This window comes from Erinaceus europaeus, chromosome 2 (assembly GCF_950295315.1).
Source record: "Erinaceus europaeus chromosome 2, mEriEur2.1, whole genome shotgun sequence".
NCBI lineage: Eukaryota > Metazoa > Chordata > Mammalia > Eulipotyphla > Erinaceidae > Erinaceus > Erinaceus europaeus.
This window is the reverse complement of record NC_080163.1, coordinates 159,756,290-159,775,999: the sequence shown is the minus strand read 5'-3', so window position 1 is coordinate 159,775,999 and position 19,710 is coordinate 159,756,290. Positions and strand designations below refer to the sequence as shown.

Sequence of the window (19,710 nt, the reverse complement as noted above, 5' to 3'; positions counted from 1 at the left end):
TGTTGCCCTTATTGTATTTTTATTGTTGTTGTAGTTATTATTGTTGTTGTTATTAATTTCACTGTTGAATAGGACAGAAAGAAATGGAGAGGGGAGGGGAAGACAAAGAGGGGGAGAGAAAGATAGACACCTGCAGACCTGCTTCACCACCTGTGAAGTGACGCCCCTGCAGGTGGGGAGCCGGGGGCTCGAACCGGGATCCTTATGCTGGTTCTTGTGCTTTGTGCCACATGCACTTAACCTACTGAGCTACCACCTGACTCCCTCTAGCTTTGATTTTTAAAGATTGACTCTCTAGTGTTAATGTTGAAAGTAGATCTTGGAGTTAGGGCTAGAAATATTTAAAAAACAAAATATTTTAAAAAGAAAAAATTTTAAATAAAAAAACCCCCATGTTTTGTAATTCTGCCTAACCTTAATTTCTATTAGCTGACATTGTTCTGGGTATACTTTGCAAGTGGGATAATTGTGATTTATTGGTGGTATTATGTAAAGGATTGAGACTTCAAGCACGACCCAGAACTTTGGGATTGAGTAACTGGGACAATGTCAACTGAGGTTAACATTGAGACCAGAAAGGCTGTAGTTGTGGCCTTTGTATGCGTGAGTGTACATACTTCAGTGTGCATGTGAGTACATCAGAGAGAGAGAGAGAGAGAGAGAGAACAGAAGTACTCACTGGCTTAGTTTCAGATATGTTAAGTTAGAGTTGCTTATGAGACATCTTAAGTCCCTAACACTTGGCAAGTAGGCTGAGGGATGCTTCAGAGGAACAGTGCTTTCTGGAACAAACTATTTATCCATTCATCTGCAACTGGTTGTTTGCCAGTCTTTCTGGAAAGTGATGCCTTTTACTATCTCCCCCAGGCCAGAAGGCTTCTTGATCTCGCCACAGTGAAGGCAAATGGGTTGGCAGCCTTCCTTCTGCAGCATGTTCAGGAGCTGCCAGTGCTGTTGGCCCCACCTTTTGAAGGTATGGACATGTTCCTCTCACTCTGTCAGAAAGGGGAAGCAGGGCTGCATACATCCACAGTTGGGAGCAAAACCTCCAGAGTGAGATACATCCGCTAGAATACTGTCTCAGTTTCAGTTCCCTTCCTTCATTGCAGAAATAATGCTCATCTTCCCCCCGCCCCCTGTTGTTGGGAAGTGTGGAAGAAGGAGCATGTGTGATGTGAATGATTACCTTGGATGACATCCTGCACTGCTGAGCCGTCAGTCAAACTGCGACAGGTGTTCCTGACTACCCAGTTCTTAATAACTACACCTCAAAGATGTGGACACAGTTTTGGAGATAGGGCTGGTATCTCTGGATTGCTCTGGTTTTGCTACCCATTATCAGAAACTCCAGAACCAAATTGCTTTAGGTAATGTGCTACCTACCTCGCATTCCACGGGGTCACTGGCCCAGCTCAGGAGCAGGGGACTAGAATCGGGCAGCCACAGGAAGGCACTTTGTCTATGCAGATCTGTAGGTGTTTTCCCTACTTTATAGGTAGGGGAACTGGAGCTGGGAGGTTGAGTACAAAGGTGGGAGGAGATGGACCTGGCCATGAAAAGATAGTGTTATGAAAAGATAGTCACTTTTGGGAGGCGGTGGTGGCATACACGTTACTATACACAAGGGTCTGGATTTGAGCCCTGCTTTACAAGTGATGAAGCAGGTCTGCAGGCATCTCTCTTTCTCTCTATCTCCTCCTCCCCTCTCAATTTCTATCTGTCCCATCCAATAAAAAGTAGAAAGGAAAAGAAAGGGGTAGATAGCATAATGGTTATGCAAAGAGACTCTCACGCCTGAGGCCACTGTACCACCATAAGCCAGAGCTGTACAGTGTGCTGGTAAAAAAAAAAAAAAAAAAAAAAGAGGCAGGGGTAGATAGCATAATGGTTATGCAAACAGACTGTCAAGCCTGAGGCTCCAAAGTCCCAGGTTCAATCCCCTGTACCACCATAAGCCAGAGCTCAATAGTGCACTGGTTAAAAAAAAAAGAAAGAAAGAAAGAAAAGAAAGAAACCCCCTCATAAATCCCCCCAATAGAAAGGCTTATATAAAGGAAAAAATGGCCACTGGGAATAGTGGATTCAAAGTGCTGGCATAGATCCCCAGTGATAACCTTGGTTGGTTACAGAAAAAAAATAGTTTCAAAGAGAGAGTGCAGGCCTCCTGGTCTTTTTTCCACATCCCTGTAGAGAAAGCCCAACAGCAGGGAAGACTTGGTGCTAGTAGGTAGACTGACTCCCCTAACCCCCCTGGGGCAGTGGACATACCTGTGGAAGAGGAGGCTGGAAGCCTCTACTTGGCATCTGAGCCTCAAGCACAGATGTGAAGGCATGGCAGGGGCTGCACAGCAAAGAGAATAAGGCTTGCCTGCTTGTTGGTGTCATTCAGCAGAGCAGACTGCTCATGCGCTATATTTAATTAATTAGTTTATTCATACCTGAGTACTGCTCAACTCTGGCTTAAAGTGATGCTGGAAATTGAACCTAGGACCTTGGGTGCCATGAGAGTCTTTTTGCATCATTGTTATCTTCCCGGTCCTATTCACGCATTTTAATACCATGTCAAGACAACAAGATTTCCCCACAGTGCCCTTTCTGAATGGCTGCCAATGAACATGTATGTGTTACTTTTTAAAATGATGACATCCCTTTTGGAAGACTTTTTTTTTTTTTTTTGCATTATTGGTGGAGATGGTTATTAGACTGGAAAACGTCATTGGAGATCAGAGAGGAAAGGAAAAAATATATATTTCAGTGCCTTCATTCAGTGCCCCCGGTATATCTAAAGAATGTTAAGAGGGTAAATAATCATCATCTCTGGAACAGAAGAGGACACAATCACAGGACATCTCCTTTGTTCTCTTGGAATTATAGCTGTGAGGTGCTAAGAGCACTATGTGCAAATTACGTCTTAGACTTTGGGTTGAGGACAAATAGGCCAGAACTTGGTTAGAGGCAGTGAGTCTGTGATGAGGGGCTCAGTACTCCGAGTTATGTCTACCCTCCTAGGACTCTGAGACATCCCCCTTTCTTAAAGAGAAACTAATAGTGGCCTGAGATTTAGCACAGTCGGTAAAGTATTGGATTATTGGACATGAAATTCCAAGTTGCATCCCTGACATCGCATATGCCAAAGAGATGCTCTGGTTCTTTTTACTCCTCACTCCCATAAATAAATAAATATGAAGAAAAGGGGGGGGGAGGCAGTAGCCCCTGACACAAGAAGTAGCTTGTTCCTGTCAGCATTAGGATGATAAGGCAAAGCAGCCCTATGAATGCACCTTCCAGCTGAGAAGACTCACACTGAGGGAGGCCGAAGGAGAAAGGATTCTTGCTCAGGGAGAAAGGATTCTTGCTCAGGGAAGTGTCTGACCTGGGTACCCTGAGAGATCTGAGGGCTATTGTGCTTATCCAGGCAATCTCCTTATCTCAAGACCTTTATTTTATTATTTTTTCCTTTTTTTAATGAGTGATTTAAATGTCTTACAAAGTTATAAGTTTTTTCAGATCCCCACATGATGTGTTTAAGTTAACACAATTTCCACCACAATTCTGTGCCCTCCACACCACCCCCATAGTAACCAGACCTATAAAGTTTAAAAGAGATTTTGATTACCTTTCTCTCTTTTTTATTTCTTTATTGGAGGATAAATGGGATACAGTTGATAGTAAAATACAGTAGTTTGTACATGTGTAACATTTCCCAGTTTTCCACATAACAGTTCAACCCCCACTAGGTCCTCCTGTGCCATCATGTTCCAGGACCAGAGGTCCCCACCACCAGCCCCCGCCTCTGCCTTCCCTCCCCACCACACACACACACACACACACACATACACACACACACCACAGTCTTTTACTTTGATGCAATAGACCATTTTTTTTTTTTGTAAATTCATTTGTTTAGGGTTGGGAGATATAGCATAATATGCAAAAGACTTTCATGCCTGAGGCTCTGAGGTCCCAGTTTCAATCCCCAGCACCACCATAAGCCAGAGCTGAGTAGGGTTTTGGTCTCTCCCTCTGTATCTTTCTCTCTGTATCTTTCTTTCACCAAAATGTAAAAGTTCATTTGTTTTACTTGTCTATATTCCACATATCAGTGAAACCATCTGGTAGTTATCCCTCACTTCTTATTTCACTTAGCACAATCAAGTCTATTCCCATCCATTTGGTTCTAAATGATATAAATCTCATCTTTTAATATATATATATTAAATATATATTTATATTGAATATATTGAATATATATACCACACGATTTCTTCACCAGTCATTTGCCGTAGGACATTTAATTTCCTTTCATATATTGACTATTGTCAGTAATGTGGTTATGAATATAGAAAGGTACATATCATTTCCAAGTAGTGCTTCCATGTCCTTTGGATATATACAGCCTTTAGTTTCATCATATCTGTCTAGTTCCTTTTCTTTTAAAATATTTATTTGTTTACTTGCTTATTACATAGAGGCAAAGAGAGAGAGAAAGAAAGAGATCATAGCACCAAAACTTCCTTCAGTGTAGTATGGGCCAGACTCAAACCTAGGTAGCACATATGGCAAGGCAGTGTACTATTCAAATGAGTTATTTTGCTGGCCCTGTCTACTTCCTTTTGTAAGTTAGGTAATACCTGTTTGCACAGATTCTAGGGCTGAGAGTATGGATGTTTTGGGGGGTCCACTGTGATGACTACCACACTTCCTAAAGGTAGATACTGTTTTTGAGAGCTTGGTACTTTAGGCATTCTTCTCAACTCTTATTTCATTTCTTCCTTTATCTCAATACCTCCTTTTGGGGTGTGAATTGTCTCCATCTTTACAGATAAAACTAGTCAGAAAACAAAGGCTAAGCAAGTGGCTTGCCTAAGCTGATGGTGGACACAAATTACAAACTTACATTGGCCTGATCTCAGAAACTGGGCTGTAAGCCCTTAAACCTTCCATTTCCCTTCAGAGAGAGACACCCAAAGCCGAGTGGTGAAGGGCCATGTGGTGAACATGACAGACAGGTATCAGTAGGTGAGTTTTCAGACTCCAGCCCAGGAATCCTATTTTTTGTTTGTTTGTTTTGTTTTTAATTAAAAAGGTTATTTATTTATTTTATTGCCACCAAGCTTATCACTAGGGCTCTGTGCCTACCCAATGGATTTACTTTTGGTGGTCATTTTTTTCTTTCTATCCTTTTCTCCCTCCTTTTCCTCTTCTTCCTCCTACTTTTCTAATACCTGTTGCATGATTTCACCTCTCGTAAAGCTTTTTGCCTGCAGGTGGGAGCCAGGGTCTTGGACCCAGGTTCTTGCACATACGTGTGCCTAACCCGGTGGGCCACCACCTGGCCCCCGTGAGTTCCTTCTAATCTTCTTTAGCTCTTCCTAGGGGCGACAGTGAGACCACTTGAATACATTCATTGGGTACTCACTGGAGGGTGTAGGGGCTGTGCGGTGGTGCACCTGATTGAACACATGTGTTACAAAGTGCAGGAGCCCGGGTTCAAGAGGTACTCACTGTGAGTTAGATACTTAGGGTATAGGGGCCAGGCGGTGGTGCACCTGGCTGAACACACGTGTTACAATGTGCAAGAACCCAGGTTCAAGCTCCTGGTCCCTACCTGCAGGGGGAAAGCTTCTTCAGTGGTGAAGCAGGGCTGTAGGTCTCTGTCTCTGTCCCCCTTCCCTCTTGATTTCAAGCTGTCTCTAGCCAATAAATAAAGATAAGAAATAAAAAAAATTTAATGTTGACTCATTTAGATACCCAGGGTAGATTAAGTTAATTGACCCATATATAGATCCTCCAAGTTAGGGCCACTGTTTCTTTTTTTTAAAAAATATTTATTTATAAAATGGAAATACTGATAAGACCGTAGGATAAGAGGGGTACAATTCCCACCACCAGAGCTCCATATCCCATTCCCTCCCCTGATAGTTTTCCTATTCTTTAACCCTGTGGGAGTATGGGCCCAGGGTCATTACGGGGTGCAGAAGGTGGAAGGTCTGGCTTCTGTAATTGCTTCCCTACTGAACATGGGTGTTGACAGGCCGATCCATACTCCCAGCCTGTCTCTCTCTTTCCCTAGTGGGGCAGGGCTCTGGGGAAGCGGAACTCCAGGACACATTGGTGGGGTTCTCTGTCCAGGGAAGTCTGGTCAGCATCATGCTGGCATCTGGTGGCTGAAAAAAAGTTAACATATAGAGCCTTATAAATTGCTGATTAATCATGAACATAAAGGCTGGAATATTGCAGATGAAGATTTGGGGTATCTATTGTGGAAATAGCTAGTAGATCTATTTTAGGTATATGCCAAAGGGCCTATGACTTTATTAGTTTTTGCCTAAGCTTGACATCTGATATATAGGTGGACCCAAGTTATTGTCTGGGGAGATGGTGTCATCATTGGAAAAAGGGTTAGAAAGCTGGATCAGGGAAGAGAGTAGTTCCCAAATATGGGAGAAGTGTATAAATATTGTTGACTGTAAACCCCATCGATTTGCTCTGGGGCCCATATTCAGCATAGGAGCCTATGTAACCTCTGCATCCCTGTAGGTCCGAACTTGCATTCTGTGGTCATGAGTAGGGACATTCCGAGTTGCATCAATTTCAGGACCCATCTTCTTCCGGTGGTGGAGTGTGTTATCCAACTTCCCTTCAGAGGATGGAATATTCTCTACCATTGTTGATCCACATTGAGGGCAAGGTCCTATGTGGGCCCCCAAAGGGGTCCATTATATTGTTCCTGATGGAGATAACTAGTGATAATGGAGAGGGATCTGTTCGAGGTCTAGGCTCATTGTGTTTGTGTGGGAATCCCAGGACTCCCTGACTAGGGCCCCAGCTAATGGGGTGGGGGACACTGTTTCTACCCCTTCCCGGGAGGAGAAACTGAGGCTCAGGAAGGATGGCTTACAAGACCACCCTCAAAGGATGTAAGTGGGGAGTGAGGACCGGAGTCCACCAGTTGTCTGCTCACCCCCCTCACCCACATCCATCCCTGCTTTGAAGCCCACTGTTTGTCCAGCCCACAGCCTGCTCCTACCTTACTTGCCTCTTCTTCTGTCCAGACGCCGCCTGTAAGAAGTTCACATCTAAGCTGCGAAGCACCCTATCTGCTCAGTCCCGCTTCCTTAGCACCTATGATGGGTCAGAGAACCTCTGCCTGGAGGAAATCTACACGGAGAATGTTTTGGAGATCCGTACAGAGGTGGGCCTGGCTGGGTCCCCACAGAAGAGCCCTGCCATCCTGGGTCTGGAGGACCTCTTCAGCACCCGGGGCCAGCTCAATGCTGACGCAGACACAGTGCTCGTGATGGGTGAGGCAGGCAGTGGCAAGAGCACGCTCCTGCAGCGGCTGCACCTGCTCTGGGCCACGGGCCGGGACTTCCAGGAATTCCTCTTCGTCTTCCCATTCAGCTGCCGCCAGCTGCAGTGCGTGGCTGGGCCGCTCTCCATGCAGACACTGCTCTTCCAGCACTGCTGCTGGCCCGACCTGGGCCAACAGGATGTCTTCCAGTTCCTCCTTGACCACCCAGACCGAGTCCTCTTGACCTTCGATGGCTTTGATGAGTTCAGGTTCAGGTTCTCAGATCAAGAACGTCACTGCTCCCCAACTGACCCCACGTCAGTCCAGAACCTGCTCTTCAACCTTCTGCAAGGCAACCTGCTCAAGAACGCCTGCAAGGTGCTCACCAGCCGGCCGGCTGCAGTGTCGTCGCTTCTCAGAAAGTATGTCCGTCTGGAACTCCAGCTCAAGGGTTTCTCAGAAGAAGGCATCAAAGTGTACCTGAGGAAGTGCCATAGACAGCCTGGCGTGGCCGAACGCCTCATCGGCCTGCTCAGAGCCACCTCGGCCTTGCATGGCCTGTGCCACCTCCCAGTCTTCTCCTGGATGGTTTCTAAATGCCACCAGGAGCTGCTGCTGCAGGGTGGGGGCTCCCCTAAGACCACCACAGACATGTACCTGCTGATCCTTCAGCACTTTCTGCTGCATGCCTGTCAGCCCGACTTGGTTGCCCACAGTGTGGGGCCCTGCCTGCTAAAAGCCAGGCTCGCCACCCTCCTGCATCTTGGGCGCCTGGCTCTCTGGGGCCTGGGTCACTGCTGCTATGTGTTCTCTGCTGGGCAGCTGCAGGCTGCACATGTGGATGCTGAGGACATTGCCCTTGGCTTCCTGGTACGTGCCAGGAGGGTTGTGCCGGGGAGCCTGGCACCCCTGGAATTCCTGCACATTACATTCCAGTGTTTCTTTGCTGCCTTCTACCTCGTGCTCAGCACAGATGCACCGCCATCCTTGCTCAGACAGGTGTTCAGCTGTCGAAGGCCAGGCAGCCCACTGGTGGCCAGGCTGCTGCCAGCGCTGTGCGTGCCAGGGCCAGGCCACAGAGAGGGCAGCGTGGCTGCTCTGCTGCAGGAGGCTGAGCCCCACAACTTGCAGATCACAGCAGCCTTCGTGGCAGGTCTATTAGCCCAGGAACACCAGGGCCTTCTGGCAGAGTGCCAGGCATCTGAGAAGGCCCTGCTCCGGCGCCAGGCCTGTGCCCGGTGGTGCCTGGCCCGCAGCCTCCAAAGGCACTTTCACTCCATTCCACCTGCGGTGCCAGGTGAGGCCAAGAGCATGCATGCCATGCCCGGCTTCCTCTGGCTCATCCGGAGTCTGTATGAGCTGCAAGAGGAGCGGCTGGCGAGGGAGGCTGTGCGTGGGCTGGACGTGGGGCACCTCAAGTTGACCTTTTGTGGCGTGGGTCCTGTCGAGTGTGCCGCCCTGGCCTTCGTGCTGCGTCACCTTCGGCGACCCGTGGCCCTGCAGCTCGACCACAACTCCGTGGGTGACATTGGTGTGGAGCAGCTGCTGCCATGTCTCCGTGTCTGCAAGGCTCTGTAGTGAGTACTCCTGGCTGGGCCAGCATCGGGTGCAGGAGCAGGAGGAGCAAACTAGGATATAGGATTTGGAGACCCCACCCACCCCAACACTGCCACCTCTCCTCTGCAGTCTGCAACCCCAGCTGGTGCCTTCCCCAGTTAGAGCAGGTTCCTCTTTGTGTTCTCAGCTAAGCAGCTCCGGGCACTGTGGCTAGATACCTCACCTGGATAGTGCATCTGCTTTGTCACCCAGGTTTGAGCCTAGCCCCCAGTGCACTGAGGGGAGCTGTGGTACTGTGGATATTGAGGATATTTGCCTGGGCTGCTGGCTGCACAGCTGGGAGAATGGCCTTGGCTGCACTGTTTGATATCAAAAGCTTGAATCTGTTGACAAGCTTTTATGTTGGATACTGGGCTCCACATGCCCCAGAATTACTTCCTTTCATCTCTACAACTCCCTGCATTGTCACAAGGACATGCTTATCCTCATTATCCTTGATTCTATGCTCAGAGAAGTGAGGTGATTTATCTTGGGCCACCACAGGAAGTGGCAGGTATAGGGTTCACACATCACTTCTATTTATTTGTCTGTTTATTTATTTCTGGGCTTTCCCCAATTTTGGGCTGATTTTTTTTTTTTCAGATAGACCACAGAATCAAAGCTTCTTTCATTGTGGTGGGGGGGGACAAGTTAGAAGCTGATACAAAGCACATTAAAAAAAAAATTCCTTTATTGAGAAAATGCTGATTATTGCCACAGGGGTATTGTTTCACACCTCCACAAGATAGATGTTAACAGCTTCCACCTCCTCCCACTAGCAAATGGGGAGCAGAGGCTTGAATCTCGGTCCTGTGCACTCTTCCCAGTGAGCCATCGCCTTCCCCCTGTCTGCTCCCATCCTCAACTTTGATTTTTTTTTTTTTAAATCCCACTTACAAGTCAGGTCCACTGCCTTTTTTCTCCTGACTTCACAAATATTATCTGTCTGGTGGCAGGTTTCCTGAGCTCCCCAAGTCCAGCTGTCTTTCAGTGGGGCTTTGAGGCTTAGTGACAACCTTGTGGCTCTTTGTAAACTTTATTCATCATGTGTCTGTAACTGCCTCAAATCAGAGGTGACTCAGAGGTGGCTTGAACTCCATCAGAAATATTTAGGATCCAGTGAGATGGGAGCTGCTCAGCCCAACAGGGAGGGAGAGGGTGAGGGTGAGAGTAAGGGAGAGGGTAAGTGAAAGGGAGAGGGAGAGAGGGAGAGGCAGGCTGATTGCAGTTTCACCTGCCCGTTAACTCTATCCCTACTGTGTCCAAGGAGGGGCCCATTTTTGGCTTTGGGTTAGATCAGGTCACCTGGGGTAGATCAAAGGCTTTGGGAGGCAGGGATGCAGTTCTAAGTTGAAGTTGGGACTTCCGCTTTCCTTGTGATTATAAATAAGGAGCAGGATATCCCCTTTCAGAGCTGGAGGGGAAGTCAGGGAGTCTGTGGCATCTGAACACACCCTCTACCCTGCCCTGGCCCAGGACCTGGAGAAACGCCCATGGGCCAGGAAAGCCCCAAATGGGGAACTCACACCTCCAGACAGGGTGGCTGAAAGCAGTCTTTCATGTCAAAATATCATAAGGACGTCACCCAGCTCTAAAGGGAATTAAAGGGCAGGTGACACTGCAGTCAGCCTGCCTCAGTCTCTGTCTCTGTCTGTCTGTCTCCACTCTCTCTCTCAGAAGGACTCAGGTTCAAGCCCCTGATCCCCACCTGTAGGAGGAAAGCTTCATGACCAGTGAAGTAGGGCTGCAGCTGTCTCTCCTTCTTTCTTCCTGTCTCCTCCTTCCTGCTCAATTATTCTCTGTCTCTATCCAAAATTAATTAATGAGTTAATTAATTAATTAATTAACTAATAAATCTTTAATGAGAGCCAGGTGATAGCATATGTGGTGGAGCATACATATTGTCATGCACAATGGCACAAAAGGACCCAGGTTCAAGTCCTCAGGCCCCACCTGCATGGGAGAAGCTTCATGAGTAGTATAGCAGGACTCTTTTACTTTCCCTGTCTCCCTTGTCCTTTCAGTGTCTGTCTCTCTTATTGTTTTTAAAGTAGGGGGAAAGGGCAGCAGAATAGTGAACTTATTAGGCAGGCACCAAGTCCCAGTGATTACCTTGGTGGCAATGAAAATACAAAAAAAAAAAAAAGGTTTGAATGAGAAGAAGAGATTAGGAAGAGCAAACAAAGAGATGGTTGTAGGTCTTGGGCTGGTGACAGTGGGGGTAGGGACAAGCCTGAGGGTCAGTGGGAAACAGTTGTGAACCAAAAGCAAGGTATGGGGTGAGGTGGGGTGGGGTGGAGTGGGGTGGGCTGGGCTGCCTGCTGGGAACTGAGGCTTCAGCATCCCGGAGAGCCTGGGGGTAGACCCTGACCTTATTCTCTCACCCACCTTTGCCTTCTGTCTCTCCCTGTGGCCAGCTAAACCTAAGGGGGGGTGAGGGGGCATAGCAGAGCATGCTGTCTACTGATGGTCTCAGCCCCCCCAGGACTGAGAGCTGGCAGGGAAGAGAGTAGCTCTGGCAGAACTATAGCCAGAGAAGGAGAAATCAGGGTACTCTGACCTCTGTCTGTAGGAGCAACTTGCCTGATAGAAACATGACTACATTTTCCTGACTATTGGACCCATAGCTCCTTCTGTCTTCCTTCCTTCTTTCCTTTCTTCCTTCTTTCCTTCCTTCCTTCCTTCCTTCCTTCCTTCCTTCCTTCCTTCCTTTTTTCCTCCCTTCCCTCCTTCATTCCTTTCTTCCTTCCTTTATCACCCCCCCTCAAATTGTGAATTCCTAGCTGAGAATGAAGAGTTGTGGAACAATAAGACTTGCTTTAAAAATACTTTAAAAATCATTTTATTGAAGGTGTTGATGGCATACAATATAGTTGCTAACACACAGGCATAATTTCTCATCTCCCCATGATAGGTGTCTGTAAAATACTCTCAATCCCAACTTGAGTCCCTTTCCACCAGCACTCAAATGTCCTCTTCAACTCCTCTCTCCACTCCTTCCCCAGAGTTCTTTGCTTTGGTGCAGTACACCTCACCCAGTCCAAGTTTCATTTTGTGTTCTCCCATTTTGAAGTTCCACCTATAAGTGAGATACCTAGTGTTTATCCTTCTCTTTTTGGCTTATCTTACTTAACATGTCTCCTTTATGTGCCATCCAAGATGAGGCAAAGGAAAGGACTGTATCGTTTTAACAGCTGAGTAGTATTCCATTGTGTATATATACATAGCTTTCTTAGCCACTTGTCTGTCATTGAACATTTGATTTGTTTCTGAGTTCAGATAGGCATTTGAGACCCATAGTTATTAACTTGTCTCTCATAGTAGGTGCCTGTGAGCCCCAAGAGATCAGGACCCATGGACCTTGGAAGATCCCCAGAGGCCAGACTGTCCATAGGCTGAATGGAGCCTCTCCCCTGTGCTGGGATGCCTGTAAGACTCCCACAGGAGACAGGGCTGAGCAGAGGCTGCAGGGCAAGGGGAGCATGGTCTGGTTCTTATGCTCATACTACACTGGTGTCTAGAAGGGGCCTGTGGAAATGCAAGTTCTTGGGGGCCAGAGAGTGGTTCAACAAGTTACCATGTGTAAAGACCCAGGTTCAAGCCCCCACTCCCCATTTGCAGTGGGGGAACACCTCACAAGCAGTGAAGCAAGTTTGTAAGTGTCTCTCTTTTTATCTCTATATCTCTCCTTTTGCCTCTCAATTTCTTTCTGTTCTGTCAAAATAAAATAGGAGGGGGGAAAACGGCCATTAGGATCATTGTAGTCACTGTTGCAGATACTGAGCCCTAGTGATAACTCTGGTGGCAAAAACAAACAAACAAACAAACAAACAAAAACAAACCGCAGCTTCTTGAGGTGGGGGCCTAGGAATCTATGTTTCTAACAGACTCCCCATCATAATTCTGATCCACATAGTACAGAGCACATCACAAACAGCTTGTGGGAGTCTCTGTGATTTTGTTTTCAATTGCCACCACAGCTATTGCTGGGGACAGGTGTCTGCGCTATGCATTCACTGCTCCCACTGGCTGGTTTGCTTCCTTTCATTTCTCCTCTCTCTCTCTCTCTCTGTTAAGACAGAAACTGACAGGGAAAGGGAGAGAGAGAGAGAGAGAGAGAGAGAGAGAGACCTGCAGTACTGCTTACTCATGAAATTTCTTTTCTGTAGGAGAGAATCAGGGGCTTAAACCCAGGTCCTTGTGCATAGTATTGTGTATGCTCTACCAGGTGTGCCACAACCTAGCCCAACCCCCAGTCACTGTTATTTTCCATCAGCAGTCAAAGAACTGGAGCTAACACACAACTGCTTTTTACCCTGCACACGCATAGTGTGGAGGCTGCCAGCTCTGTGGAGGAGGGAGAAATCACCATGGGAGTGCTGCATGTCTGTTTTCAGTGTGTGTGTGAGAGAGAGAGAAGGGCGGGGGTGGGGAGGCTAGCCCACCATGTAATTAAATTGCATCGTTCCCTCTGATGTGTTTCCATGCCAACTGAGATCCTCAGCCTCCAGGAAGCCCTGGACACCAAGTGCCCCAGTCTAGGTTCCTTGAGGCGCTGGCTCTGGATCTGGAGTGCTGACTTTTCAAGCTACTTGACCTCAGAGAGGGGGAGGGGGCATACACAAACCATAAACAACAACTCCATAAAATGATGTTCCTTCCTTAAGTGGAAGCACATTCTGTCTTGCTATTCTAAACCTTCATAATTGCTTGGTGACCTTCCCAGTGGGATGTGGCCCACAGGCTGAAAAAGCAAGATTGTGAGAGCCCAGTGAAGGTGGGAAAGGAGAGGCTGGATGAGTGGAGAGTGGGCTTTGGGATCAGACTGCCTGGGCCCAACTCCTGTATGCACTTTGCAACCATGGCAGAGTCACGTCAAATGTCTGCAACTCCGTTTCCTTCTGTCTGCCTCTTTCATGAGCTACATGGATTGAATACTGTTTACAGTTGCTTTGGGTAGCACCAGCATGGCAAACTCTCATGTACATGGGTTGTTGTTGTTTTTTTTTTATGGTTATTCTTTTTTTTTTTTTTTTTTTTACTGTCAGCTGGGTTATCACTAGGGCTTGGTGCCTGCACAACAAATCTAATACTTCTGATAGCCATTCCTTTATCTTTTTTTCATTTTGGTGGAGACATAAAGAAATTGTGAGGGATGGAGGAAATAGGGTGAGAGAAAGGGAAATAGGGAGAGGGAGAGGGAGGGAGAGAGGGAAAGAGAGAGAGAGAGAGAAACCTGTAGCACCACTTTATCTCTCATGAAGCTTCCCAATTGTGGGCAGGAACTGGGGGGTTCAACTTTGGTCCAACTGCATGCACTCCACCAGGTACCCCACTGCCTGGCCCCAGTACTTACTTTAATGGAAGGAGAGAACCAGATCTGGCACATTTTATGCCTCCATACTTATGCTCGAGACCCCGTGCTTGAGAATCTGTCTAATGCTTTATCCACTGCTGTACCTCCAGGATGTGCACTGTCTGTTTGACTCTTTCCCTGGGCTCCCTGCTTATAGATGGAGAGACCAGCAAGTAGCAAGTTAAGTAGCTTCTTGGGGATCAGAGCTTCCACAGAATGGTTCCAGACTCTGAACTCTTAATCTAGAGTCCAGTACTTGCGATCTTAACCAGTAGGATAGTACCTCTCGAGTCTGCCTGGAGATTAAAAAAAAAATGCATACCATGGTCAGGGAGGAGGCGCAGTGGTAAAGCTTTGGACTCTCAAGCACGAGTTTGATCCCCAGCAGCACATGTGCCAGAGTGATGTCTGGTTCTTTCTCCTCCTATCTTTCTCGTAAATAAAATCTTAAAAAAAAAAAAAAAAGAAGAAAAGAAAAGAAAAACATGCACATGACTATTAAATACACAGATCCCTAGGCCCCTCCTCACACAGAGTGAAAATCTCACACTCCATGGCAGGGGACTAGGCATCTGTATTTAGGGGTCTTTGTAAATACTGCCTCAAAAGACATGTCAGAGGGAGCTTGTAGGGCTGGATATGACCCATAGAAGTGATGGCACTGGGGAGAAGGGAATCTCACGTTAACCTACATACTTGTTCCCCAGAGCTTGGACCTCTCTTGGCTGACCTCTGGGCTCTGTGCTCACTGTGATCTCTGTGACCCCAGGGGTAGCCTGCCTAGCTTTCTGCCCAGTGTCAACTCTTCTACATATTGGAACCTTCTGGAAAGTTAGTTGGTTCACTTTCACAGAGCTGGAAACAGTGGCTCAGAGTAGGTCAGTGATACCAGGGGATTCCAGTGTTCTTGACTAGGGACTCCTGGGTCCCCACTTCCTGAGCTGCCTTTCATGTAGTAAGTGGCATTGCAAGTGATGTCAGCACTGTGATGGAGAATGTAAGTGAGTTTCTTTCCTCTTTTCTGGGGTGCTCAGTCCTCAAGGCATATCTCTAAAGCACAGAGAGTGGCAGTTTGGGGATGAGTAAAAGTTTGTTTGGGGGTAGGGGATTTGTTGATTGCTCATTACCTCCATTTTCAAATGTATGTGTTTGGACTTCTTAGCCTGCGAAATAACAACATCTCCGACCGAGGTGTCTGCAAGCTCGTGGAGCACGCTCTGCACTGTGAGCAGCTGCAGAAGTTAGCGTGAGTGACCTGGGCTGTGGGTATTGGCCCCTGGGACTGCAGTCTTATCCCAGGCCCTGCTGTCTGGGCTGAGGCAGCTAACCAGTGATGGGTTGAGGGTAGTTGGCATGGCTAGAGGGAACAGATAGGGATCCCCTGGTGCTGGGTGGCCATTGTGCCATGTACCTTGTCTCCACATCTCCTCTTTCTTGGAATTTTCCAGTCTGTTCAACAACAAACTAACTGACGGCTGTACACACGCCATGGCCAGACTCCTCACATGCAGACAGAACTTCTTGTCATTACGGTGAGTTGCGCATTTCCCTATTTGCTGAAATTGTCCCACCCACACCCCACCCCTGCCACCCATAACTGAATCATTCTGGTCTGGTTTCTGGCAAAGCTGAAGGCCTTGGGGTCTCTCACACTCACATTCACTGGGCTTATGGTCTCCTGGCTGAATGCAGAGGTAGAGTCTCCCTTTGAGCAGGATATGGCTAAGGCCTTGGCCCCTCCAAGCTAGTGCTGAAACAGCTCTGCAGAGAGCCTCTTGCCTTTTTACCTCTAAGTCCCCAAGGCTGAAAGGAGCTTCCAGACTATTTTCTCCCTGTATCTGAGCACCACAGCTATTTGGGCTCACCTGATTTCCTGAAATACGCTGATTGGCACCACAGTGGGGGCTGGAACATTATAGTTAGTGCAAGTAAGTCAGGTAAGTTCTCAGCACATTTATGCCATTTCCCTGGAGTCCCCAAGAAGAGAATAAGTGTGCTACATGCCAGCGGGGTCCTGAGGAATGGAGGTGGAGGAGGTTGGAAGAGACCAGAGACGACTGTAAGGCAGGTCTAGCCCTGCATGGGGAGAGAGGGAGGCTGGTGATCGGACAGGAGGTATTTTTGACTTAAGTGCACGAGAGGCTGTTGGGGAGTTCTCAGCTGAATTAGCCAGGTAGACAGGTGTCATGTTGCCCTGTCTCTGGCTGGGCATAGCCCTCGTGGAGTGAGTGTCCTTGCTCTAGAGGTGCCCCGGGATTCCCCAACTTGGCAGCTGGGTATACACTCCCCACATCTGAGAATCGGAGGCCGTTGCGCCTTCTCAGGTGGCAACATATTACCTGCCCTAAAGGATCGTGGTGTACAAAAGTGTCCTGAAAAATAAAAAGGAGGTGTACTGTTATTCCAGAAAGCCAGGGGTTGTCTGTGGGTGAGAGTCTGGCAGCAGCTCTAAGACTCTCAGGCATTTGGATTTGGCCCCAACCCCTCCCCAAGTCCTGTCTGGGCACTCAGTCGGATCCTCTCCCCCAGCTGCCTGGGCCAGCTCTGTCTCTTGAGCTCAGTGAGAATTGGCAATGGCAGTGGATCTGGGAAGACTGCAGGGCTGGGCTGGAGCCTGGTGCCCACAGATGGCTGAGGCAGGAGGAAAAGGTGTAACCGTGAATCCACAGTTCTTCCCTGGGGAAACCACCTTCCAGTCACCTAGCGTAACACCTGCCCATACCTGTCACCCTCCTATGCATGTCTGGTCTCTCCACCCCTTGCTTTTCACTGGTGGAAAGGTGGCAGGAGGCACTGAGTCTGTCTCCTGTGCCCTCCATGTCTGCTGAGAAGTTCTGAAAGCTTCCACCCATGTTGTTCTATCTAGGCCAAATATCCATGCTCCATGGGGGTGTTAGAGGTCTCCTTACCCCCCACTTTCTAAGCATCCATCCTTTGTCTTCCAGGCTGGGCAATAACAACATCACAGCTGCAGGAGCTGAGGTGCTGGCGGGTGGGCTCAGAGCCAATGCCTCCCTGCAGTTCCTGGGGTAAGTTGGACTGGGGCAGGGTGAGGGTTGCAGATTCAGGAGCAGTGAAATCTTTCCCACCATGATCTGGATACCCCAGATCATGGTGGGAAGGTAGAGTGTGGGTTTCCATGGCTACCTCAGCACATGTATCTTCATTGGATAAACAGGAAGTTGATGGTGTCAGTTTGGGGAGGACAATGGCCATTATCTAGTGGTAGGACACCCTCTGGTCCTCACCAGGGCTTTGCTTCTTACCTGTGTCTGCACACAGAACTCCTTGGGCATTTCAAAAAGAATGTCACTGCTAGAGGGAACAAATGAAATATCTGGGTGCAGGGTCGGGGAGATAGCATAATGCTTCTTATGCAAAGAGACTCTCATGCCTGAGGCTCCACAATCCCAGGTTCAACTCCCTGCACCAACAAAAGACAAAGCTGAGCAGTGCTCTGTGAAAAATAAATAATAAGTCGTTTTGGTTTTAATAAAGAGAAATATCTGGGTGCAAGGCCCAGGAAGTAGTCACTTAAAACTAAACGATTCGCCAAGGATTAAAGAAAGAGTTATGCAAAAAGACTTTCATGTCTGAGGCACCAAAGGTTCCAAGTTCAATCCCTAGTACCGCCAGAAGCCAGAAGTGAGTGGTGCTCTGGCAATAAATAATAGAGTGTGAACCTTACCATGTGCAAGGCCCACTGAGCCCAATGTTCAAGGCTTAGTACCACAGAGGAGCACTGTGAACTGCTCTGGAGAAGCACCACAGATACTGAAATGGTGCTTCTGCAGTGTCTCTTTTCTCTCTCTCTCTCTCTCTCTCTCTCTCTGTGTGTGTTTCTCTCTCTGTCTTTCTGTTTCTCTCTGTCTCTCTCTGTCTCTGTCTGTCTCTCTGTCTCTCTCTCCCTCCCTCCCTCCCACCCTCCTACCTACTTAATATGAAGAGAACCCAGGTTCAAGCCATGGGTCCCCACTTTCAGGAGGAAAGCTTTACTAGTGGTGGAGCAGTACTGCATTTCCTCTCTCTCTCTCTCTCTCTCTCTCTCTCACACACACACACACACACACACACACACATTCCATTTTTTAAAAAATGACCACTAGGAATAGTGGAATCTCATGGGCATCAAGTTCTGGTGGCAATAAATATATAAATAAATAAAATTAAAAGAATGAAGCCCAATCTCCCACTGCACTAGGGGAAGCTTCAGTGTCATGATGTGTTTCTTTCTTCCCCCCTTTCTGTCTGTCTCTATCTGGAAAAGTTGGCCTAGAGCAAGGAAGCCACACTATCAACAACAACAACAAAAAAGAAAGAAAGAAAGAAAGAAAGAAAAAAACTTGGACTTAGGAGACTATTCACAGTAACATGTATATGTGAGGCCCTGGGTTTATTCCCACTTAAATAAAATATAAAATACAAAACACAACATATGACAGCATTTCATGTAGCATAACTCCTATCACATCACGCCCTCATTCCCCAGAGAAGGCGAAGCAAGGAAAGAAAAGGAAGTGGGGAAGGAAGGAGGGTCAAGGTGGTGTCTCCAGGTCTTTCAGAGCTGTTGCTGTCAGACTTTGTCATGGCCTGTCAAGAAGGGCAGAGGAATCCCATAAACCCTGGAGCCCTGAAGTGGGGCTTCCTCTGTTTCCTGGGCAGAGTGAGTTTCCCTATAGCCCCCTTTCCTGCCCTGGAAGGAACTGACATTCATTTGATAAGAACTGAAGGTTTCAGAACCCAAGACTTACTATTAACCTAATCTGAGAATCCAGATTTAGTCCATTCATGTCTCTTGGGTACCAGGCGATGGCAGGTGGGGCTCTATCCCACTGTGTTGGCTTGTTGAGAGTCTTTTCTTTTTTATTTATAAAATGGAAATATTGATAAGACTATAGGATAAGAGGGGTACATTTCTACACAGTGCCCACCCCCAAAGCTCCATATCCAATCCCCTCCCTTGATATTTTCCCTGTTCTTTCTTTCTTTCTTTCTTTCTTTCTTTCTTTCTTTCTTTCTTTCTTTCTTTCTTTCTTTCTTTCTTTCTTTTTTTTGACACCTGCAGACCTGCCTGTGAAGTGACTCCCCTGCAGGTGGGGAGCCAGGGCTTGAACCGGGATCCTTACGCCAGTCCTTGCGCTTTGCACCATGTGCGCTTAACTGCTGCACTACTGTCCGACTCCCACTTTCCCTATTCTTTATCCCTCTGGGAGTATGGACCCAGGATCATTGTGGTGTGCAGAAGGTAGAAGATCTGGCTTCTGTAATTGCTTCTCTGCTGAACATGGGTGTTAGCAGGTCAATCCCTACTCCCAGCCTGCCTCTCACTTTCCCTAGTGGGGCAGGGATCTGGGGACACCACACATGGTGGGGTCATCTGCCCAGGGAAGTCAGGTTGGCATCATGGTATCAGAGAGTTTTATGAACATCACTATGTGGGTAGGCGGTGACATATCCAGTTGTG

The 19,710-nt window shown here is 47.6% G+C and overlaps 1 protein-coding gene across 6 annotated transcripts in view; it reads left to right on the top strand.

Annotated features, from left to right (window-relative positions):
• Positions 1–19,710, top strand: part of NOD2 (nucleotide binding oligomerization domain containing 2) — a 55,041-nt gene that overhangs the window by 19,542 nt on the left and 15,789 nt on the right. For 5 of the 6 annotated variants that reach the window (XM_060185569.1, XM_060185574.1, XM_060185570.1 and 2 more), the window contains exons 3-7: positions 868–973; positions 7,056–8,871; positions 15,409–15,492; positions 15,695–15,778; positions 17,192–17,275. In XM_060185569.1, coding sequence (XP_060041552.1) covers positions 868–973; positions 7,056–8,871; positions 15,409–15,492; positions 15,695–15,778; positions 17,192–17,275 — 2,174 coding nt within the window. The remainder of the gene's footprint in view (positions 1–867; positions 974–7,055; positions 8,872–15,408; positions 15,493–15,694; positions 15,779–17,191; positions 17,276–19,710) is intronic. The other variant, XM_060185571.1, reaches the window with a different exon arrangement.